The 21538-nt window shown below is 47.5% G+C and overlaps 1 protein-coding gene across 4 annotated transcripts in view; it reads right to left on the bottom strand.

Moving 5' to 3' along the window:
- Positions 1–21538, bottom strand: part of LOC146334066 (lysine-specific demethylase 4B-like) — a 365953-nt gene that overhangs the window by 25313 nt on the left and 319102 nt on the right. For all 4 annotated transcript variants that reach the window (XM_084824982.1, XM_084824984.1, XM_084824983.1 and 1 more), the window contains 2 exons: positions 7961–8081; positions 3975–4153 (listed from right to left, as the gene is read on the bottom strand). In XM_084824982.1, the coding sequence (XP_084681108.1) occupies positions 3975–4153; positions 7961–8081 (300 nt within the window). The remainder of the gene's footprint in view (positions 1–3974; positions 4154–7960; positions 8082–21538) is intronic.

The raw sequence follows: 21538 nt of genomic DNA on the forward strand, positions 1-21538 counted from the left end.
ATCCGAAACAAAGGGGCAGCAGTTGCTGCAGATCAATTCATACAAAGGTGCAGAATGCAGCTGTCTGAGTATTGGTGGGGGTGGGGCGATTTGATCACATAATTGTTTCCAAGCCCAATTCAAAGTGCTGGTTTTGACCTTTAAAGCCTTAAATGGTTTGAGGCAGTTACTTGCAGGACCACCTTCACCCTATCAGCCTGCCTGCACATTAAGATCAGAAAGAGAGGCCTTTCTCATCTGTCCACCCGTGAGAGCAGTTAGGTGGGTGACCACATGTCAGAGGGCCTTCTCTGTATTGGCCCCATACCTTTGGAACAAGTTCCCATTGGAGGTCCGCCATGCTCCATCAGTGCAAGCTTTTAAGAAGGCCTTGAAAACTTATTATTTTACTGTGGCTTTCTCTAGATATGTCCGCTGTTGTTGCTGTTATTGCCATTGTTCTTGTTGTTGGTTTTACTGCTGGCTTTTATTGTTGTTTTTATTGCTATTTTACTATGTTCATGTTTTTATCACTTTTAATATTTTAACTGTTTTTATGTGTTTTATTGCTGTCAGCCACCTTGAGGGGGCTTCTGCCCTGAAAGGCAGCCAAGAAACGTTTTAAATAAAATAAAATAAAAAAGGCATGACGTCACACATGTGCAATCAAGGGGCAATGAAGTTTGTTTTGGGCAACACTGGCATTCTGTCCTTGAGAGAAGGGTGTGTCCATGTCCTAATAAGCTGCTTGACCCTCAAGAACACCAAAATAATGAGCAGCATTTGTTGTATATGGGGTTTCTTTTCCCTTCCCCAAAGGATATAGATCATCAAAATGCAGCAACTGCAAAACATCTCTTAAAATAAGGGTGGGGTGGGTGGACCTGGAGAAGGACTAACAGAAATAGAAAGAGGCAGACAAAAAGCACAACTTGGTTGTCCCTCCCCCACCTCCTCAGCACCCTCTCCTGCTCTTTCAGCAAGATCTTCTCTCTGGAAGGGCACCTCAAGGTTTCTGGTAGCAAAACCAGAGTTGTGAGACAAAGGACTGAACACAGCCCAAGTCTCCTCAGAATTCATTATACAGCAGCGTTGTGCAGCGCTCAGGGGACACACTCAATTGTCAGGCAGCAGAATAAATCAGGATGGCTCCCCTGCCCAGCAACACACTTCCCATGGCTAAATCCTGTTTTTTAAAAATGCATACCTTGAAAGTGCCCACCCATGTGCAAAGGGCAACAATCCCCATATTGTAAGAAATATGGGGATAAAATCTGGGCAGAGCTGAGCAAACAATCTGTTCATGGCCAGAACAGGTGAATATGAGATGCCCACTCTTGTAAGGAGAAACCAACTGACAGGAGAGGGGGAGCTTAACCCTTTCCCTGCACTCAATTTTCATTTGGAAGCCTTCCTCCCCAGCACTTTTCCCTGTTTGATCAGGAGACACATCTCGGAACCTGGACAGGGGAGAAAATGGCAGGGGGCGGGGGTTTCCACAGGAAAAGCAACAGAAAAAAAAATCTAAGTCTGCTAGTTATAGGACTGGATCAATAAGCCCCCCACCCCCCAGCTGCAGATGATCTCGAGGTAACTAATGTAGGAATAAGTGGAGATGGCTATTGCTGATTTCCCCTTCTTCTGTTCTTCCAATGGGCAAATGGCTGGACACAGTTGGAAGCAGAGCACTGGGGTAGGCACCCAGATGCCTATCGAGCATGGCCAATGGGGTCTGTAGTCCAAAACATCTGGAGGGCACCAGGTTGCCTACCTCTGGGCCAGATGGACCTTTTAGCCTTATCCAGTGTGGCAATCCTTACAAAAATACCTCCACAGGAGCCGAGAGCATTTTGCACAGTATTGTAGCTGTGGCTAGTCCTACGTGGCCTGATTTCTAATGTACTTTCAAAGTGAAAGGTAGTGATGATTCAGTGCAGTGCACTAAGCGCTTAACACTTGGCAACTGTTGCCAAGAAAAAAATTTATACATGCACACACCCTCAGCAGAATTTGCCAGAACTTGAAATCTCAGCAGCCCCTCCTCATAATCAAAGCAGCCTAGATTGTGCCCAGAAAACACATACAAATATTATCTCTTATTTACTGTAATGATGGGGAAATTAAACTGAAATTAAAATCAGGAAAAGAGTATTACATTCCACCCTTCCAGTTGCTGATTTACCCTGCGCTGCATGAGCTCCAGATAATCATCGCATTGGGCTCCATTCCCAAGTTCTTCCAAGTGCCTGCATAGATTAACCTAGCTGTATAAACATACAGCTGGAGTCACAGTAGCTCTTGCATACGTCTACCGGTTGCCATGTAAAGGCTCACGGAGACAGTGGTCAGTGTTAAACTGCTACACCAATGGTGACTCCTTTGAACAGCTTGTAGACACATATGCAGGACTTACCCATGAGGACACCATCTTTAAACAGTTGCCTGTAAGACAGGGGTGGGCAACTGGTGGCCCTCCAGATGTTTTGACCTACAACTCCCATGATCCCTTAGAGCCACAATTAACCACCACGGCTCTAAGGCATGGTCTACACATACAGCAGACAGAGGGATATTAAGAATCCCAAGGTGGCAGAATGAACTGATCCACTTCAGACTACAGGAAGATCACATTTTAAATGCCCCTCACATCGAAAACTCCCTGCAAACAAAGTCAGCACAACAGGAGAAGGGCTGGGCTAGACTTTTTCTACCTAATGTACTAGCTTTCTATTTTCACAGAGTTGTGGGTGGGTTTTTTTCATGAGAAGCAGTCTAAAGTGGTATTACACTCTGACAGTCCAAAGTGAAGTAGCCCATTCTACCATCTCATTCCTCTGCACATGTACATCCAGACTTACTTATCATAATAATCCCCTCTGTTTCTGACATCTGGGTGGTGAGTGCTGTTGTTTACGTAGCTAAAACAGCAGTATCAAAAATGTGGAGGGACTCCAAGGTTTGCATAAGTAAAAAAAAATTCATTGGAGGAAACTCGCTAAAGTGGGAGGACCCCCAGAACAGCCCAACGAAGGGTTAGCAAGCTCAGTGGCCACAGAATGCTAGCTGATGGCTGGGGAAGGAACATGGAAAACAGGGTGGGAGGGAGAAAGGAATGAAGTGTCATGGAGGTGGGTGCGATGGACTGACTGAAACAGTGAGCAAGATCAACACTGCAACGTTTTGTTGCAGATCCCACTTGTTCCCTCTAATAGCAAATTCAAGTGATAGAGGGTCTATCAGTGTAGGTGCAAAATGGGGCTGCCCACAAATCCTTTCCTTTTTGGAGAACTAAAGGCCAGTGATAAATCAAGCTTGCTCCTACCTGCGTAGCTGTGTTCTTGCTCACGCTGGAGCATGAGGCAACCTGGGGACTGGCTGGTGCCTCATCTACTGGCATGGATGGAAGAGATACCTACACTCTAACATAGGGATGGGCAACCTGTGGCCCCCCCAGATGTTTGGGCCTACAACTCCCATCAGTACTAGCCAGCATAGCCAATGGTGAGGGATTATGGGAATTGTAGGCCAGAACAACTGCGAGGCCACAAGTTGCCCACCCCTGCTCTAATCATTAGATGTCATGGGAGTAGGAGGGGCTTTGGAGCAGGCCCCATCATCCAATCCAGCTCCCAGACCAAAACAAGTTGCCCGCTCCTGCTTTAACTCAGGGGTGGGGAACATGTGGCACTCCAGATGTTGTTGGACTCCCATCAGCCCCAGCCAGCAGGGCCAATGGACAGGGATGATGGGCGCTGTAGTCCAACAACGCCTGGAGAACCAAACTCCTGTTCGAACCATTTGTCACCCCCAAGCTAGAAAGGTGGAGCTTCTGACATGAATGGTTCCTCCGCAAGGGACTCACAGCTTGCTAAAATTCCACCCATCATTCCTGAGGATGGCAGAAGTAGTTGACGAAATTGCTTGCTTAATGACAGAGCCCTCAGGTGTCACTCCACATGTCCGCTTGCTCTTTGAGACTGAAGCTGCAGAATTACCTGATTGTAGGGGTAGAAGAGGTTGCAGATGGCACAGTATGGCTCACTCAGGGCAGCAGCCGCATTGAATCTCCTTTCCGCTGCAAAGTTGGGTGCTTTGTTTTTCCACTGCAGGGAAAGCAAGGACTTCAAGGGCTCTGGATCACCAATGTCCTCCTGGCCAGAGATTGGGAGGGGTTCTGAGCCAAGAGGAGAGAAAGAGAGAGATCCAGGTTAGGTACACAGGAAGGCAGGCAGAGGCAATGGCTAGGAACAGTCCAAATGGCCCTGAGGCGCTGGGATCTTTTCCCTGAACTTTAAGTCTGCACTTTGTAAAGCCAACCAGCTGAGCCATTAAAGCAATGTCATGGCAGGCAACTCCTCCAAAAGCCCATCAATGATTGAAATAAATATTATGAGAGAGGGAGAGATGGAAGTATTTTTGTAACCACGTGCCAACCAATTAAGCTAACGCAGAAATTAAATCAGCTTCATTTATTTTTCAGAAATTTATAACCTGCGTTTCCAGATCTGACTAGACCTTCAAGGTTGCTTACATTTAAAAAAAACACAAACCACTGAGTTTAAATTAAAAACTAACCATACTGCTGCTGTAGAGAAATTTATCGGGGCTAGCTAGCTCAAAGCAGCCAAACTCAAATCCCATCCTGAGACACGAAAAGCAGGAAGGCAGTCACCTTGCAGTGAGTCAGGAGAGGCTCTTACCTCCTCTTGGTCAGCTATCATCCTGCCCAGGGTCTATCTAAGGAGTGGATCACCAAGACACATACATGGTTAAAGTGAAGGAGAAGGGAGTTGACAAACTAGCTGTATTGATCCTTCAAGCACAGGGTGTTGCGTGTCCCCAAACGTTTCACAAACATATGGGCCTCTCCCTGCCCAGCTTTCCTCCTCAGGCACAGTGCCCTTGTTAACCCCTGCAGGAGGCACTTGGCACTGGAGTGCTGGTGTTTCCTTGAGAGGGAGCAGGGAACGTCATGGCTTGATCTGGCCAAGCTTGACAGCTCTGCGGGCTTCACTGCAAAGATGGTCCCCCTTGAGGTGGGAGGCAAAGCCTCGCGTGTCAGATCCAGCAAGCCAGCAGCCAGAGGTGAAGCCATCACAAAATAGAGAAAGAGGATCGAAAGGATAAAAAAGTCTGCCAGCTCTCACCTGTAACTCCCCACCTCCAGCACAATAAAGTGGATTGTGGAGGGGCTGTGATGCAATCAATGTTCACAGCCATTCTAATTGTTTGAGGGAGAGCTGTCAGCAAATAAAATGTCGATGCCTCACACAGATTCTGTGAAGGAATGGAAAAGCCACTTTCTGGCTGTTAATCTATACTGTGATGCAGCAAAGGTGGAGGCAAGGAAGGCAGATTGGCAGAGCTGCCTTCATGTCAGAGAGGCAGAGAGCAGGCAGAGGGGTTGCAGTCAGCCAGTGGATCAACCGTGTGGATTCTAAAGGGAGGCAGGGCAGGCAAAATAGCTCAGTGCAGGAGGCGAGTAGAAGACATGCAGGACTATGAAAGCAGTGGAGGCTGGTGGCTCCGAGCTCAGTGGGGCAGTGAATCTGCTCCAAGTTTCAGTCAGGACCAGTCAGAACTCTAAAGGAGCTATCCAAGGTGCAGAGCACCTTGGATAGCTTCTTTAGAGTTCTGATTGAAACCCGGAATGGATTCTCCACCTCACTGACATGGGAGCCACAGCCTTCACTGTATGGAAGTTGGAGCCTGGGGATCAAGAAGGCATCAGGGCAAACAAAGCAGGCAGGGGCTTGGTGGGGGAATGTTCCAGAAGCATGAGGGGGAGAAGAAGAGAGAGTCAGTCACAGAAGGGTCTCAGAGGAGAAAGGGAAGAAGAAAGAAGAGAAGGGAGATGTGCACATCATATCCAGGAGTGGAAGAGCTGAGGCATCATGGACTGATCTGAAGTGACCAGCCACATCTTTGGCTGAAGGAGCCCAGTATTTGTTATGACAGGCCATGCGATGAAAACAGCATTTGTTCAGGGAAAGTGGCAAATCATCTGTCTGGAGCTAGGATAAGCATGCCAGAGCGTTGCCTGTTTGTACAGCCCTGGGTCCCCTTGAATAATTATGTTAGCATCTGCAAAAGGGCCGCCTTTGATTCCTAAACTCCAAAAGGGAAGCCATTCATTTGTACTGGCAGATGCATTCCTGAAATGCCATGCTACCTTTAGAGGTGGATTGAGTTCTTGAAGTTATGAGGTCGGAGGGATCCTCCAGATGGGTTGGACTACAACTCCCAACATCCCCCAGCCTCCAACAGCAGGAGTGCAACCCTGGGGGGTGGGGGAGTCCTGAGGGCTAGAAATCGGCCCCTGCACAACCCAAAGTTACCCACCCCTGTTTTAACCTAATAGTTTAAATTGCTACCCCAGCCCACATAACTAAGACATAAACTGGATCTATGAGGAAGAGTAACAACACTTCCCACTCTTGCTGAATGCCCCCCCCACACACACCCTTGTTGTTGCTCTCTGTGGTGGATGAAGGAGAAATGAGCCAGGGGGTGGGTGGAAGGAGCGAGTCCCCCCCCCCCCATGGATCTGTCAGGCATGTCCAATGTGTGTGCACAGCCTAAAGCCTGAAATGGCACACAGGTTGAGAAAATGTTGCCTCTTTCAGGCCTTATCCCTCTCCCACAAACAGAAAAAGGTTTCACCTTAATATGTACTTGGCACCTTTTGAGGAACTGGTTGCTAGCAATATTAATTCTTAACAGCTGGCTGCATTGGGAAGTTTTAGCATATTTGGCTCTTCCAGCTGATGCCTTATTGACAAATAATACCAAATGATAGTGTGTTTTAATTATTGATATTGCCTATTCTGTAATGCATTTAAAACGTTATAACGTTAGTAGTAGTGAGATGAATTGCCTGAGCTGCTACTATGTTTTGGAATGAGTTAGGATGTATTGATCTGTATTCTTCGTGTACTGCTGCTCTTGGATGGTGAGCTGCTTTGGGCACATTATGTGGGAAAGTGGCATACAAATCAAAGTTGTGGTGGTGGAATTCAGGTGGTGGATCAGGGCGGGGAACAGATCCAGGAAGAATTCGAAGCCATGAACAGCCCTGGAGATCAGTGAGCTTCCTCAAAACTAACTAATTTCTGTCCAAACTGCAATCCTATGCACACTTACCTGGGAGTAAGCCCCATTATACTCAATGTGGCTTGCTTCTAAGTGGACGTGTGTAAGATTGTACTGTTAAAAAGAGAGGGCAAGGGACCAGACCTGCCTGCTGTATACATAAGAGGGTCTACAGCAGGGGCACGAAACATGTGGCCCGCCAGATATTTTGGCCTACAACTCCCATGATTCCTCACCATTGGCTATGCTGGCTAGGGCTGATGGGAGTTGTAGGCCAAAACATCTGGAGGGCCACAAGCTGCCCACCCTGGTCTAAAGGGAACAGCAGAATTTCTGTTTGTAAAAGGCAGGACCTCTTGGGTACATTAACACACAGCCTTGCAAATAAGCCCCCTAAAGTTACTTGCCTAGTAATTTTTTTTTGCTTTTTTAACTAAAGAGAGCCACAGAGCAGGGGTGGACAACTTGTGGCCCTCCATATATTTTGGCTTACAATACCCAACAACCCTCACCACTGGCTAGGCTGGCTATGGCTGATGGGAGCTGAAGGCCAAAACATCTGGAGGGCCACAAGCTGTCCACCCCTGCAGCCAACATGGAAGCACAGGCCAGTAAATACATTTTAAAATGCCCTCTACCAAGCTGGCTGGTGGCAGAGGGACACATTGCTCCATCCCTCCTCTTCCTCCTCCTGTCCAGCTGCTGCAGAGCAAGAAACCTCTCTACCCCCATGGCCAGCATGGAAACCAAGCAGGCTGGTGGCAGCTGAGGAGTGGAACAATCGGCCCCTTACCTGGAATTCCTTGGGTGACCAGGTGACTTATTCAAAGGCAAGGCTGTGAAAGGGACACCCATCCCGGGCCTTCGCCATCAAGCCCGCTACACTTACCCTCATCACTTGAGGCTTCCCGTTTCACCACCGACAACAGGGAGCGTGTAGGTGGCTTGCCCAGAGGGTGGCGGCGGCTTTTCTTAATCTCCATCTTCAGTTTAGAGAAAGTCGAAGTCGTCTAAGGGGGGAGGGAGAACAACCGGGGTGGGGAGAAACACACCACATTATTACTTCAGGGTGGGAACAAAAGAGCAACAGTGACATTACTGGAGCTTTCCCCAACCCTCCAGAGGTGTTGGACTACAACTCCCAGCAGCCCCCAAGGCTATGCTCTGTGCCCACACCTTGGCACACACAAATCCTGGCAAACTAATATGAAATGCCATAAACTGTGAGAACTTTTATTGTTAGCAAATCAGGTTTCATAGACAAGCTTCTTAGCTTTAACAATAAAAGTTAAATGGTTGTAATACTCTATTATTACTCTATTAATACTAATATTATATTACATTACATTATATTATATTATATTTGCTCTATTGACACTCTAGAAATCATAGAGCTGAAGGCAATTAGCTGTAGGCTCTATATGTTGTTCTAAGAACAGTCACAAGCCAATAACGATAACTGTGTCAGAGATCCATACAACTTGGTTTCCTTGTGGCAATCTCCACAGTTTAGGATACAGGGCATGGGGCTCGAATGATCCTTGGCATAAACTATCCCTGGCAATCAAAGACAAGGGTTTCAAAATGCATGGCAAAAAGCTCAAAGGATTCTTGGCATAAACTATTCTAGGAGATCAAAGACAAGGGTTCGAGAAAAAGACTTAAATAAATATACACATGCAGAGATTTAGTCCAGCCTTGAAATCTTTGTTGGAACCTCCACGCTACATGGGTCAAGACTTATCAAATCCAACAGTCAAGATGTAGGTTAAAGAGTAAGTCTAGAGTAATCTTGCACACAGAGGGATTTCAATGACCATAGCTTCCCCTTTTGTATCGCCAAACTACAGGGAGCCAGGCCCAGAAAAGTCCAAGACTCAGGATTGGTCTAAGCCAGCATGCACTCTCAGTTATTGACAATGAAGATACATAATCTGTAGGAAACAAGAATTCATGGTCTATGAAAAGTTTAGCAATACTTTCCATGGCAGGTTCTTAATGATTCACAAATCAAACAGACAATTCAGGTTTCAAGGAAAGATGTTGCAGATGAAACTAAGTCCTCATGAGAAGTGTTTCTCACAGCCCAGATGGAGGGAAGTCTCAAACATGAAGGGTTAGTGGTAGTATATGATGGATAATAAAAGATGGACATTCAAGACGATGTTCCTAGCAAAGGCTCCCAGCCTGGGCATTGTCTTGAAAGCACAGGTGGGGCTGCAAAACATGCCTCTTACCGATCTCATTGATGGGGATCTTAGCCTATCCACACAACTTGTGCCAAATAGGGTGTTTCTATTTTGCCTCGAGTTGACGTATCAACCCGTGTGACACCTCTGACACACACACACACACACACACACACACCACCCCTTCTGCTAGTTTTTCAGGCAGAGGCTGTTGGCTATCTTAACTCTAGGCATGGCATTCAAGGTCGACCACTCGCAGCTAGATGGGAGAGACTCACTCCCCTTCTGTTAGTTTCTCTGAGAAAACTGACCAAGATAATGCTCACATTTCTTCTGATATACCCCAGGCTGATTAAGCCCAAACCAGCCCCCCTTCCTCTTACCATTACATAAATAACAAGGCAGAGCCAAACTCTTAGGCTTCTCACTCCTGAACTGGGCTCCAAAGTCTTCCAGACTATTTCTGATCAGATTATGACTGTATAGAGCCTAGTGCTGCACGGGGGCTGGTCCCCAACAGGCTGGGGGATGCTGGGAGTTGTAGTCTAACACCTCTGGAGGGCACCAGGCTGGGGAAGGCTGCATCACGATGAAAAGCTCAAGGCAGGTCCTTAAGTGCCCTGTGGCCTGTGGTGGTACAGATCAGCAGAGCCCTGTGAGTCAGGATAAAGCCAGTGTGGTGTAGTGGTTAGAGTGATGGACCAGGACTCGGGAGATCCAGGTTCTAGTCTCCACTCAGCCATGAAGCTCACTGGGTAACTTTGGGCCAGACACTGACTCTCAGACCAACCCACCTCACAGGGCTGTCGTGAGGATAAAATGGAGAGGAGGTGGATCATGAGGATCTCTCTCAACCACCATAAGGGCTAGAAACTTAAAAAAAAAAACCAATGCTGAGGTTCTCAGGATGCTGAATGCTAGAACAAGTTGCACACCTGCAGAGAATTGTGAGGGCACCCAGCACATGCAGTTCTGAGGACAAGGATTATTTTCAGTATATTGAATGGGTAGGCCAAGGAGCAATGGCTTTCAAAGGTACTCTTTGAGAGTACCTCTTAGAGCTGTAGGGAAGCTTCCTAACAGCTTTTTAGTATCGTAACAGCACCTTAGCAACAAAAACAGCTAAAGAGTGTGTGGATTTTAGTTTCTTAGAGTTGGACAAGCATGGGACAGGGATATTCTCAGGCAGGGATGGCCATGTGGTGGTCCACAGACAAGACCAATGCCCCCTCTTCTCTGGCTCTTGACAACTTCATCAACTTTTAAATGAGGTGTGGGTTAAAGGCTTCCTTGCTCTTTTGCTCATAAGGAAACAGGGTGGGTCATGTTGCACAAGAGAGGCCACGCTCTCATGTCAAATTATGTTAACCGTTTTGCAGAATCTCTTATGGCAGGAGTGGGGAGATGGCAGATCTCCAGATGTTTTGGGCTTCAACTCCCAGCATTCCTGACCACTGGCCATGCTGGTAGGGGCTTCTGGGAGTTGACATTCAAAACACATGGAGATCTACCTTCTGTCCACCCATGTCTTATGGAATGCTCAGCTATGCCTCAACATGCATGCTCCTATTCTGCAAAGCCTTCCCCTCTGCTACTATAGGAAGCTGCACTACAGAATCAGACCATGGGTCCACCTTGTTCAGTATTGTCTACACTAGCCTTGTGCCCTCCAGATGTTGTGGATGTCAACTCCTGACAGGCCCAGCCAGCATGGCCTATGGTCAGGGGTGTTGTGAGTTGTAGAACAAAACATCTGGAGGGCACCAGGTTGGGGAAGGCTGGTCCACACTGACTGCCAGCTCTCCAGGAGTTCCGGGGGGGGTGTCTTTCTCAACCTTTCCTGGAGATGCTGGGGATTGAACCTGGCACCCTCTGGATGCAAAGCAGGTGCTCTATCAGTGTGGTGTAGCGGTTAGAGTGTTGGACTGGGACTTGGAAGATCCAGGTTCTAATCCCTACTTGGCCATGGAACTCACTGGGTGACTTTGGGCCAGTTGCTGACTCTCAGCCTCACCTACCTCACAGGGTTGCTGTGAGGATAAAATGGGGAGGAGATCATGTATGCCACCTTGGGCTCCTTGGAGAAAAAATGGTGGGATAGAAATGTTATAAATAAATACCACCACTGAGCTACAGCCCTGCCCCTATGGCGCTAGATGGTGGTAACTGTATTACACAGCCCGGCCATCCACAAGGTCTTCTTGAGTGGCAAAATAGCACTCCAAGCCTCTGGACCCCAGTGTGGAGAACAGAACAGCACCTGGGAACGCAGGCCATCTCTCCTCAAGGGGCAGTGTAGCCTGTCTCCGTAAAGGTGAGGCTGAATTAAACGTTGCACAGAGCCACAATTTCATCAGAAAGTAAGAGAAACATGGCCCAACGATTCTTATTTATGGAGGCTTTCCATTTACCAAGCAAACCTCATGTCCCCATTTCGACCTGAGATCAAACCCAGGCACTGGCTTGCATCTCCTTTCCTCTCGTGTCATATTCAAGCCCCTCCTTGCACTCGTGGCAAATTGATCAATGCCCACCATTGCCATACCTACCTGCTGTCAGATAATACGCATACACACATCCATCCAAACTTAAAATCGTGGAGCCAATTATGTGAGAAATGCTTTGCCAAAGAGAGCGAGAGAGCGAGAGCGCTGCTTAGTGGTAGTGACTCAATGCCACTAGGCACTCCAATGAGTGAGCATCTGGAAATTGGGGGCTTCTAAAAATTCTCAGTTCTGTGAAGGAGAATGTTAGGCAACTTTTCATCATCTGCATTCTTTGGGCAGCACTGAGGGGAGAAAGAGGTTTTTAATTATTCTCCAGAAATCCATTTATTGTTTACTTAACTAAGTATGTCAGGGACTGTGTCACGAAGGGTAAGATTCATGAAAACCTACACTTTTACCACCCAGACTGGGGCTTTGTTCTCACAAACAGCACAGTTTTCTGCATGTGTGCTCCTGTGAGAACATTCAATCATGTCGGTACATCCCAGACACACATTTGCCATCTTATGCGGTGGCAAGACAGTCCAGGCACAGGTTTCACACACCACCTTCTGTTTGTGAGAACAAGGGCTGTCTTAAAGGAGAACATCATACACTGGGGGAGAGAGGTTTGGTATTTGTTCTTCTGGGTTTTGAAAAACCCCATCTCAAGGTGAGACAGCTCTGGAATTCTTTTGTGGCTACTTGGATTCTTTTAAAAAATAAAATGCTTTGCCATGTGATGAAAAAGAAGCAGAACCACTCTCAACTGCATCTTCTCTTCTGTCTTCTGGGGGTTGTTTTCCTGAATGAACAGCCACCATCAACAAGGAATTCCCAAGTAGTCCAGCTACAGCCTATGGCTGACTACCCTGGGGGTCATTCACAGATCACTTCTCAATGGAACCACAAACTCTGCCCACATAAGATGGCGGCCCTGTTCTTTATTTATTCAAAGATTTATAACCCGCCTTTCAGGGTACACCACCCTCTGCAGGCACCTTACATGACGTTTTAACACACATGGGGCCTGTTCGCACATCACGGCAGCATGTGGTGGGTTAATTAACCCAGGATATGTGGGGCTGTATGTGAGCCACTTCCATTTTCTGTAAACAACCTCTGATTGGTGAGATCGGAGGTTGTCAGCGTGATGTGTGAACCTGGAACTAAGCAACCTAGTGGTTAACCCAACAACAAACCATTGGTTAACCGCAGAGTTGGTTAGCTGCTAAACAACCCATCGATCCAGGTTCACATGTCACACTGACAATCTCCAATTGTGCCAACTGGAGTTTGTTTACAGAAACGGAAAGCAGCTCGCAGGGGGCACACATCCCTGTGAACTGTAGGTTAATTAACCCATGATTTGCTGCCAATATGTGCAAACTGGGTCATAAAAACAACAACAAATGTCAATTTAACCATTAGTTTGCTCTTGGCTATGGGGCCACTTGTCCCAGGTCCGCTGACGTTGTTTCAGCTCACTTCCATTGCCAACCACTTCCCCACTTCCCCCAAGAAATCCATTCTTCCAAGATTGGGCCTAAACTGATCAAAACATCTACCTCTTGCCCTCCAGATTTCTCTGCTGCTCCTTATATGAACACCATCTTAACATCATGAAGTCCTGGTACACCAGCAGGCACAGAAAGTGGAAGGCTGCATGGGCTGCTAAGGCAGAGGGAAGCTGAGTAAACAAGTGTCCATCTTTAAAGAGTTAATGGGTATTTCTGCAAGGACAAAGCCTATGTTACAGGCCTTCCTGCCTGCCACACTGGAAGGGCTGCCCTCTACTGCCACCATGGGCCACCAAGCATTAAGGATCATGTGTTTCCAAAGCTCAGCCAGATGACCCTATGTCAAACGGACACAGAGTGGCAACAACAAAATAACCTACAGTGTCAAAAGGGCACACAAAGAAGGGATCACAAGGGTAGGAAGAAATGGAATAAAAAACTTTATTGCTGGACTACAAGCCACGGGCACTTCACAGCCAGACAGTGGGTCACGTTACATCTAATATGCCCATGCGCTGGCCAGCAGCACAAACACGGACACACACAGTTCTGCTTTGGCATCAGGCACTTAAAACATTGCAGGAGAGTCTGATTTCTTGGAGGTTTCCGGCACAGCCTGCCATGGAGAGCTCCCATGCCAGAAAGACAACATCCCGTCTTTACAGGGGCACTACGAAGAGCCAAATGCATCCTGGTGCCATTCAGGAGTGGGCAGAGGCACCTGGAGGTGGCCCCACTATGCCCAAAGGATCTTGTTGATTTTCAACTGGATTTTTCTCCAGTCGGCCGCCACTATGTCCGAGTACTGCTTGTACAAAAGGTGCCGCAAGCGGGCAACCACGTTGTGGGGCAGGGCGCGCTTCCCTCTGCCCCCGTGATAGCTAACGGCGCTTCGCCACCTCCACAGCTCATCCGGGGGGACCATCCGGGTGAACAAAGCTGCAGCGTATCTCGCCGGCTTGCCGCTAACTCGCGTGAACAACTCCCGCCTCTCCCTTTTAGGGATCCTCCACAAGGTGATATCATCCGAGCGTGGGACTGCCTGCAACAGGTGAAGGTGGGTTACTTACACGGGAACTTGCAATGGCCTCCTCCCCACACCAAATCCTCACGACAAAACACTCCTCCCTGTTCACACTGCAGCCCAATACACTGCAGTAGTGGAGATGAACCTTGTTCACCTTCCTGAGGCTGGGAACAGAGTGCACAGTTGGTAACACAGAGGAACAGAACACGCAACACTGGTTCCCTAGGTCCCTTGGGCTTCTTTCACATTTATTTCACTCAGTTAACCGCTAGAGCTGCTCTGTACTTTTAAAGTCAAGTCCTGCCCTATCAGTGGCTCCCTTATTACAGGTCTGAGGTTTCTGCACCTGTTTTGTTCCTTCACGTTTCTAGGCATCATGGTTGTAGAGTAAATTTTGAATCAATGCACGCATCTTTTTTTCTGTGTATTTTTGTGGGCTGTGTGTGTGTGTGTCTTTAAACCTAGATATCATCAAAAGACAACCCTGGTTTCAAAGTGAGACATAAGAAGATTTTCTGGGCCACTGTGCTGGGTGTGTGTGAATGGAGAAAGAGTTCTTGAGGGTAGCAATATGTCCCTACTTTTGAGTCTAGGAAAGCACCTGCTTTCCCGTGGACAGAGAACACCCCAGTGGTCTGGTCTGTAAGGAGAACATGTAGTCACCTCTTGGGAATTCATCCCATGGTCACGGACTACCACTGGCCAATTTAGATAGTGGGATAATGTAGTTTCCTAAATCTGAAACAGCTCAGCCCATAGAATCATAGAATAGTAGGGTTGGAAGGGGCCTACAAGGCCATCGTGTCCAACCCCCTGCTCAGTGCAGGAATCCAAGTCAGAGCAGCCCTGACAGATGGCTGCCCAGCCTTGTCTTGAACGCCTCCAGTGTGGGAGAGCCCACCGCCTCCCTAGGGAATTCCAGCCTGCTTCCCTCCACCTCTGGAGAAATACAGAAGATGAAGGAGGAATGCCCCATTTTGATGGGTTCCCTTCCCCTCCTGTCTCCCTCAAACAGAAGTGTGGAGACTGATCTCACTGGGTCCCTCAGTCCAGAATATCTTTTTGGAAGAAGCTGGGGCAGGAAAGCTAAAGTCCTGAGAAGGATTTTAGGGAGGGCATGGAGTCCATGAATGCTAACAGGAGCCACAGCAGAGTTCCCCTCTCTTTCATTGCTCATGCAAGCCAGCTGTTCAGATGTAGTATTACAAAGACCCCTGCGCTAGTAAGGCTTGAATGTAGCTGTGGGGCAGCTGAGAATACTCTTAGCCCATGAAAAAATGTTTATTATTGGAATAATGTGATCTATAGCTTGAGCATAAATGGCAACTTCACCAAAGAAGCCCCCACTCTGCCTGGAGAAAAAGGTAACAGGCACAGGACTGGGAGAGAGTGCGTGCATGTGTAAATGTACATATAATGTTTGCAGGCCAATAGACTGAGTCACTTAGCCTGAGTCACTTAGGCTGGGTGACCAGCCAGCACAACAGGACAAAGACAGTGTCAGATGTGAAGCACAGAGGGACAAGAGCTGATGGGCCCTCATCTCAACAAGAAGCCATTTCAAACTACTGAGAAATTACAATGCTGCATTGCACCTGGAGGTGGACTGAAGGTGGTAAACTAACTGCCATGGCCATACAATTTATGGACATCTATTGCATGCAGATCATTGCTACACTTCCTCCCTTCCCACAGTAACAGCCGGTAGCACATGCAGGTTTCTAAACCTGGGAAATGATGGCGTAGGCGCGCTCATACCATCTGCAGCCATGAAGCGCTTTCTGAGCTATCACCGGGGAATTCAAAGCCTCTGTGCCAAACCTCTACCGCACTGCTGCCAAATTAAAAAGGACTTCCAAACAACCAAGGATGACAAAATCCTTGGCCGATTTACAAGGGGGTAGACAGGCTGTCCTTCAAGAACAAAACAAAACAAAAGCCTTCCAAGCTCCTCCTTTTCAAGTCAAGGAAAAGAAAACTGAACAGGCACGGAATAAGGCATACAGTTGGAAAAATAGTATCGTTCCAGGTAAACGCACAAAATGTTTTAACCAACAAACCATCCTGGAATAGAAGCATAACATCCAGGAACAGGGCTGTTCTGTCAGGAGAACATCCTTTTTTTCTCATCCATGTGGGAACAAATGATACCGCCAAGCGGAGCTACGAAGAGATCACGTCAGACTTTGAAGCTGTGGGAAGGAAACTCCAGAACTTTGGGGCCCAGATAGTTTTCTCATCCATCCTTCCAGTAGTCAGAAGAGGGGTAGAAAGGGAATGAAAAATACTCCAGGTGAATGACTGGCTACGAAGGTGGTGCCGGCACAAGAGATTTGGAATCTGGGACCACGGGCTATACTTCCTGGAAGATGGGCGGTTGGCAAGGGACGGGTTGCACCTCGCAAGGGCTGGGAAGAATGTGTTTGGCCACAGCATGAAGAACTTCATCAGGAGGGCTTTAAACTGAATCTTACGGGGAAGGGAGATGTAATGTTGGGGGTAACAATGGACGTAGGCGCATGCACTGCAACGGAGAGAACAGCTCTGATAGCGCCCAATAATAGTCTTCAGACACATGTTGGAAGAAAGCCAGACTATGAAGCACATGGTCTTCGATGTCTATATACTAATGCCCAGAGTATGTGAAACAAACAGAGCGAACTTGAACTCTTAATACAAGAGGGAAATTATGACTTGAGAGGTATAACTGAGACTTGGTGGGATGACTCTCATGACTGGAATACAGCAATTGAAGGATATCACTTGTTCAAAAAGAACAGGAGGAACAGAAAGGGAGGTGGGGTTGCACTGTATGTGAAAAATACTTATCTCTGCACAGAAATACAGGAGGAGGAGCTTGGTAGCCCCATCGAGAGCATCTGGATCAAAATAAACGGAGCAAAGAAGAAAAGGAACCTGGTGGTCGGAGTCTACTATCATGTAGGACAGGGGAAGTGCCAGATGACTGGAGGAGGGCGAATGTTGTCCCTATCTTCAAAAAGGGTAAAAAGGAGGAACCTGGGAACTACAGACCAGTCAGTCTGACATCAATCCCTGGGAAAATTCTGGAGCAGATGATCAAGCAATCCATCTGGAAGCACCTTGAAAACAATGCAGTGATTACTCGAAGCCAACATGGATTTGTAAAAAACAAGTCCTGCCAGATGAATCTGATCTCATGTTTTGATCAAGTAACCTCCCTTGTGGACCGTGGGAATGCTATAGACATCATATACCGCGACTTCAGCAAAGCTTTCGACAAAGTGCCCCAAGATGTCCTGATGAGCAAACTAGCTCAAAGTGGGCTACATGAAACAACGATCCAGTGGATCCACAGTTGGCTACAGAATTGGACTCAAAGAGTGCTTATCAATGGGACCTTCTCAAACTGGGGAGAGGTCACGACCAGGGTATCGCAGGGCTCAGTCCTGGGCCCAGTGCTCTTCAACATTTTTATTAATGACTTGGAGGAGGAGGTGCAGGGAATGCTGATCAAATTTGCAGATGACACCAAATTGGGCGGGATAGCTAATACCCTGGAAGACAGAAACAAAATTCAAAGTGATCTGGATAGACTGGAGCACTGGGCAGAAAACAACAGAATGACATTTAATAGGGATCAATGCCAAGTTCTGCACCTCGGAAAAAGAAACCAAATGCACAGTGACAAGATGGGGGATATGTGGCTCAACCACACTACAAGCGAGAAGGATCTTGGAATTGTTGTCGATCACAAGCTGAATATGAGCCACCAATGTGATGTGGCTGCAAAAAAGGCAAATGCTCTTTTGGGCTGCGTTAATAGAAGCATCACTTCCAAAACCCGGGAAGTACTAGTTCCCCTCTACTCAGCACTGGTTAGGCTGCATCTGGAGTACTGTGTCCAGTTCTGGGCACCACACTTTAAGAAGGATGCAGACAAACTGGAGATGGTTCAGAGGAGGGCAACAAAGATGATTAGAGGACTGGAAACAAAGCCCTATGAAGAGAGACTGAAAGAACTGGGCATGTTTAGCCTTGAGAAGAGAAGACTGAGGGGAGATATGATAGCACTCTTCAAGTACTTGAAAGGTTGTCCCAGAGAAGAAGGCCAGGATCTCTTCTTGATCATCCCAGAGTGCAGGACACGGAACCATGGGCTCAAGTTACAGGAAGCCAGATTCTGGCTGAACCTCAGGAAAAACTTCCTGACTGTTAGAGCAATACGACAATGGAACCAATTACCTAGGGAGGTGGTGGGCTCTCACACACTGGAGGCATTCAAGACAAGGCTGGACAGCCATTTGTCAGGGCTGCTCTGACTTGGATTCCTGCCTTGAGCAGGGGGTTGGACTTGATGGCCTTGTAGGCCCCTTCCAACCCTACTATTCTATGATTCTATGAAAGGAACCTGGTGGTCGGAGTCTACTACCGGCCACCCAATCAAAGAGAAGACGAGGATGAAACGTTTGAAAAGCAAATAGCCAATGTTTCAAGGAAGCATGATGTAGTAGTAATGGGGGACTCCAATTTCCCTGATACTTGTTGGGAGACAAATTCTGCAAAACATGGCTCCTCCAGGAAATTCCTGACTTGTATAGAGGTTAACTTCCTCCTACAGAAAGTAGAGGAAGGAACTAGAGGATCGGCTATCCTTGACTTGATCCTAACCAACAGAGATGACTTAGTGGATAAAGTAGCAGTTACAGGAACTCTGGGGGAAAGCGACCATGTTATACTTGAGTTCTTGGTTCTAAGGGAAGCAAAAGCCGAGTGTAGTCAAACGTGTACCCTGGATTTTAGGAAAGCTGATTTTAATAAGCTCAGAACAATGATCAGTAAGGTCCCATGGCAAGTGATGCTAATGAGAAAAGGAGTCCAAGATGGATGGGAGCTTTTAAAAAAGGGAATTCTCAAGGCACAATTACAAACAATTCCAACAAGAAGAAAAGGTGGAAGACAACAGAAGAAGCCAACGTGGCTTCACAAAAAGCTTAGAGATGACCTGAAAACAAAAAGGGACACATATAGGAAGTGGAAAGAAGGCCAAGCAACAAAGGAAGTGTACAGGCAGGTAGCACAGAATTGCAGGGATGGCGTCAGGAAGGCTAAAGCTGAGAACGAGCGGAGGTTAAAAGCAACAAAAAGGCTTTCTTCAGCTATGTGCATAGTAAAAGGCAGAGGAAAGAAATGGTGGTTCAGCTATTAAATAAGGATGGCAAAATGATAACAGATGACAAAGAAAAGGCAGAGGTGCTCAATTCCTACTTTGGCTCAGTCTTCTCCCAAAAGATGGTCTATGACCCCCCAGCAAAGGCGAAGTGCAGGCTGAAGGGGCAGGATTGCAGCTTGAGATCGATAGGCATATGGTCAAGGAACACCTAATTTCTTTGAATGAGTTCAAATCTCCAGGGCCAGATGAACTGCACCCTCGAGTCATAAAGGAACTGGCAGAAGAACTCTCAGAACCGCTGTCTATTCTCTTTGAGAAATCATGGAGGACGGGGGAAGTGCCTGATGACTGGAGGAGGGCTAATGTTGTCCCTATCTTCGAAAAGGGTAAAAAGGAGGAACCTGGGAACTACAGACCAGTCAGTCTGACATCAATCCCTGGGAAAATTCTGGAGCAGATGATAAAGGAATCCATCTGGAAGCACCTTGACAACAATGCAGTGATTACTCGAAGCCAACATGGATTTGTCAAAAACAAGTCCTGCCAGACGAATCTCCCCTCAGTCTTCTCTTCTCAAGACAAATCTGATCTCATTTTTTGATCAAGTAACCTCCCTTGTAGACCGTGGGAATGCTGTAGACATCATATACCTCGACTTCAGCAAAGCGTTCGACAAAGTGCCCCATGATATCCAGATGAGCAAACTAGCTCAAAGTGGGCTAGATGAAGCAACGATCCAGTGGATCCACAGTTGGCTACAGAATCGGACTCAAAGAGTGCTCATCAATGGGATCTTCTCCAACTGGGGAGAGGGAACAAGCGGGGTACCGCAGGGCTCAGTGATCTTCAACATTTTTATTAATGACTTGGAGGAGGAGGTGCAGGGAATGCTAATCAAATTTGCAGATGACACCAAATTGGGCGTTTGAATGACATTTAATAGGGATCAATGCCAAGTTCTGCACCTCGGAAAAAGAAACCAAATGCACAGTGACAAGATGGGGGATATGTGGCTCAACCACACTACAAGCGAGAAGGATCTTGGAATTGTTGTCGATCACAAGCTGAATATGAGCCACCAATGTGATGTGGCTGCAAAAAAGGCAAATGCTCTTTTGGGCTGCGTTAATAGAAGCATCACTTCCAAAACCCGGGAAGTACTAGTTCCCCTCTACTCAGCACTGGTTAGGCTGCATCTGGAGTACTGTGTCCAGTTCTGGGCACCACACTTTAAGAAGGATGCAGACAAACTGGAGATGGTTCAGAGGAGGGCAACAAAGATGATTAGAGGACTGGAAACAAAGCCCTATGAAGAGAGACTGAAAGAACTGGGCATGTTTAGCCTTGAGAAGAGAAGACTGAGGGGAGATATGATAGCACTCTTCAAGTACTTGAAAGGTTGTCCCAGAGAAGAAGGCCAGGATCTCTTCTTGATCATCCCAGAGTGCAGGACACGGAACCATGGGCTCAAGTTACAGGAAGCCAGATTCCGGCTGAACATCAGGAAAAACTTCCTGACTGTTAGAGCGATACGACAATGGAACCAATGACCTAGGGAGGTGGTGGGCTCTCGAACACATCTGGAGCATTCAAACACATCTGGAGCACGCCAGCTCCTGGAAAGTGTGGCGTGGCATTGCTCGACTGTTGGCATGCCTGCCCTCTGCTTACGGGAGCCTTGTGGCCTGACCTGTCCAGGCAAACTGGGAGGGGTGTGTGTGTCAAGGGCTCCTTGGAGGCCTCTCTCAGTCTAATCCAGTAGCCAAGTCCAGACACAGACAAAGGGATTCTTTTCAAAGCTTTATTCCTCTTTTACAACTTAACAGCTCTACCGTTAGCAACTAGATCTGAGCAGCACAGTACCTATGCCCTACGCTGGAACAGTTGGTCCCCATTTGAAAGGGAATTACTGGCAGACCCCTGAACTTAAGGACTAGGGAGAGTCCCTCCCCTTTTCCCTTGGAGCCTCTGGGCGCAGCCGTTATGTGAGCGGCAACCGGGCACTACGCCTCCTTTCTGCGCCCTCCATTTGGCGCCGCTCTCTGCGTCACGCATCCATCAAGTCTGCTTCCCGTCACTCCCAGGACTGCAAT

The sequence above is a fragment of the Heloderma suspectum genome, chromosome W (assembly GCF_057233095.1).
Source record: "Heloderma suspectum isolate Gila_16-S chromosome W, 16-S_ref, whole genome shotgun sequence".
NCBI classification, from domain to species: domain Eukaryota; kingdom Metazoa; phylum Chordata; class Lepidosauria; order Squamata; family Helodermatidae; genus Heloderma; species Heloderma suspectum.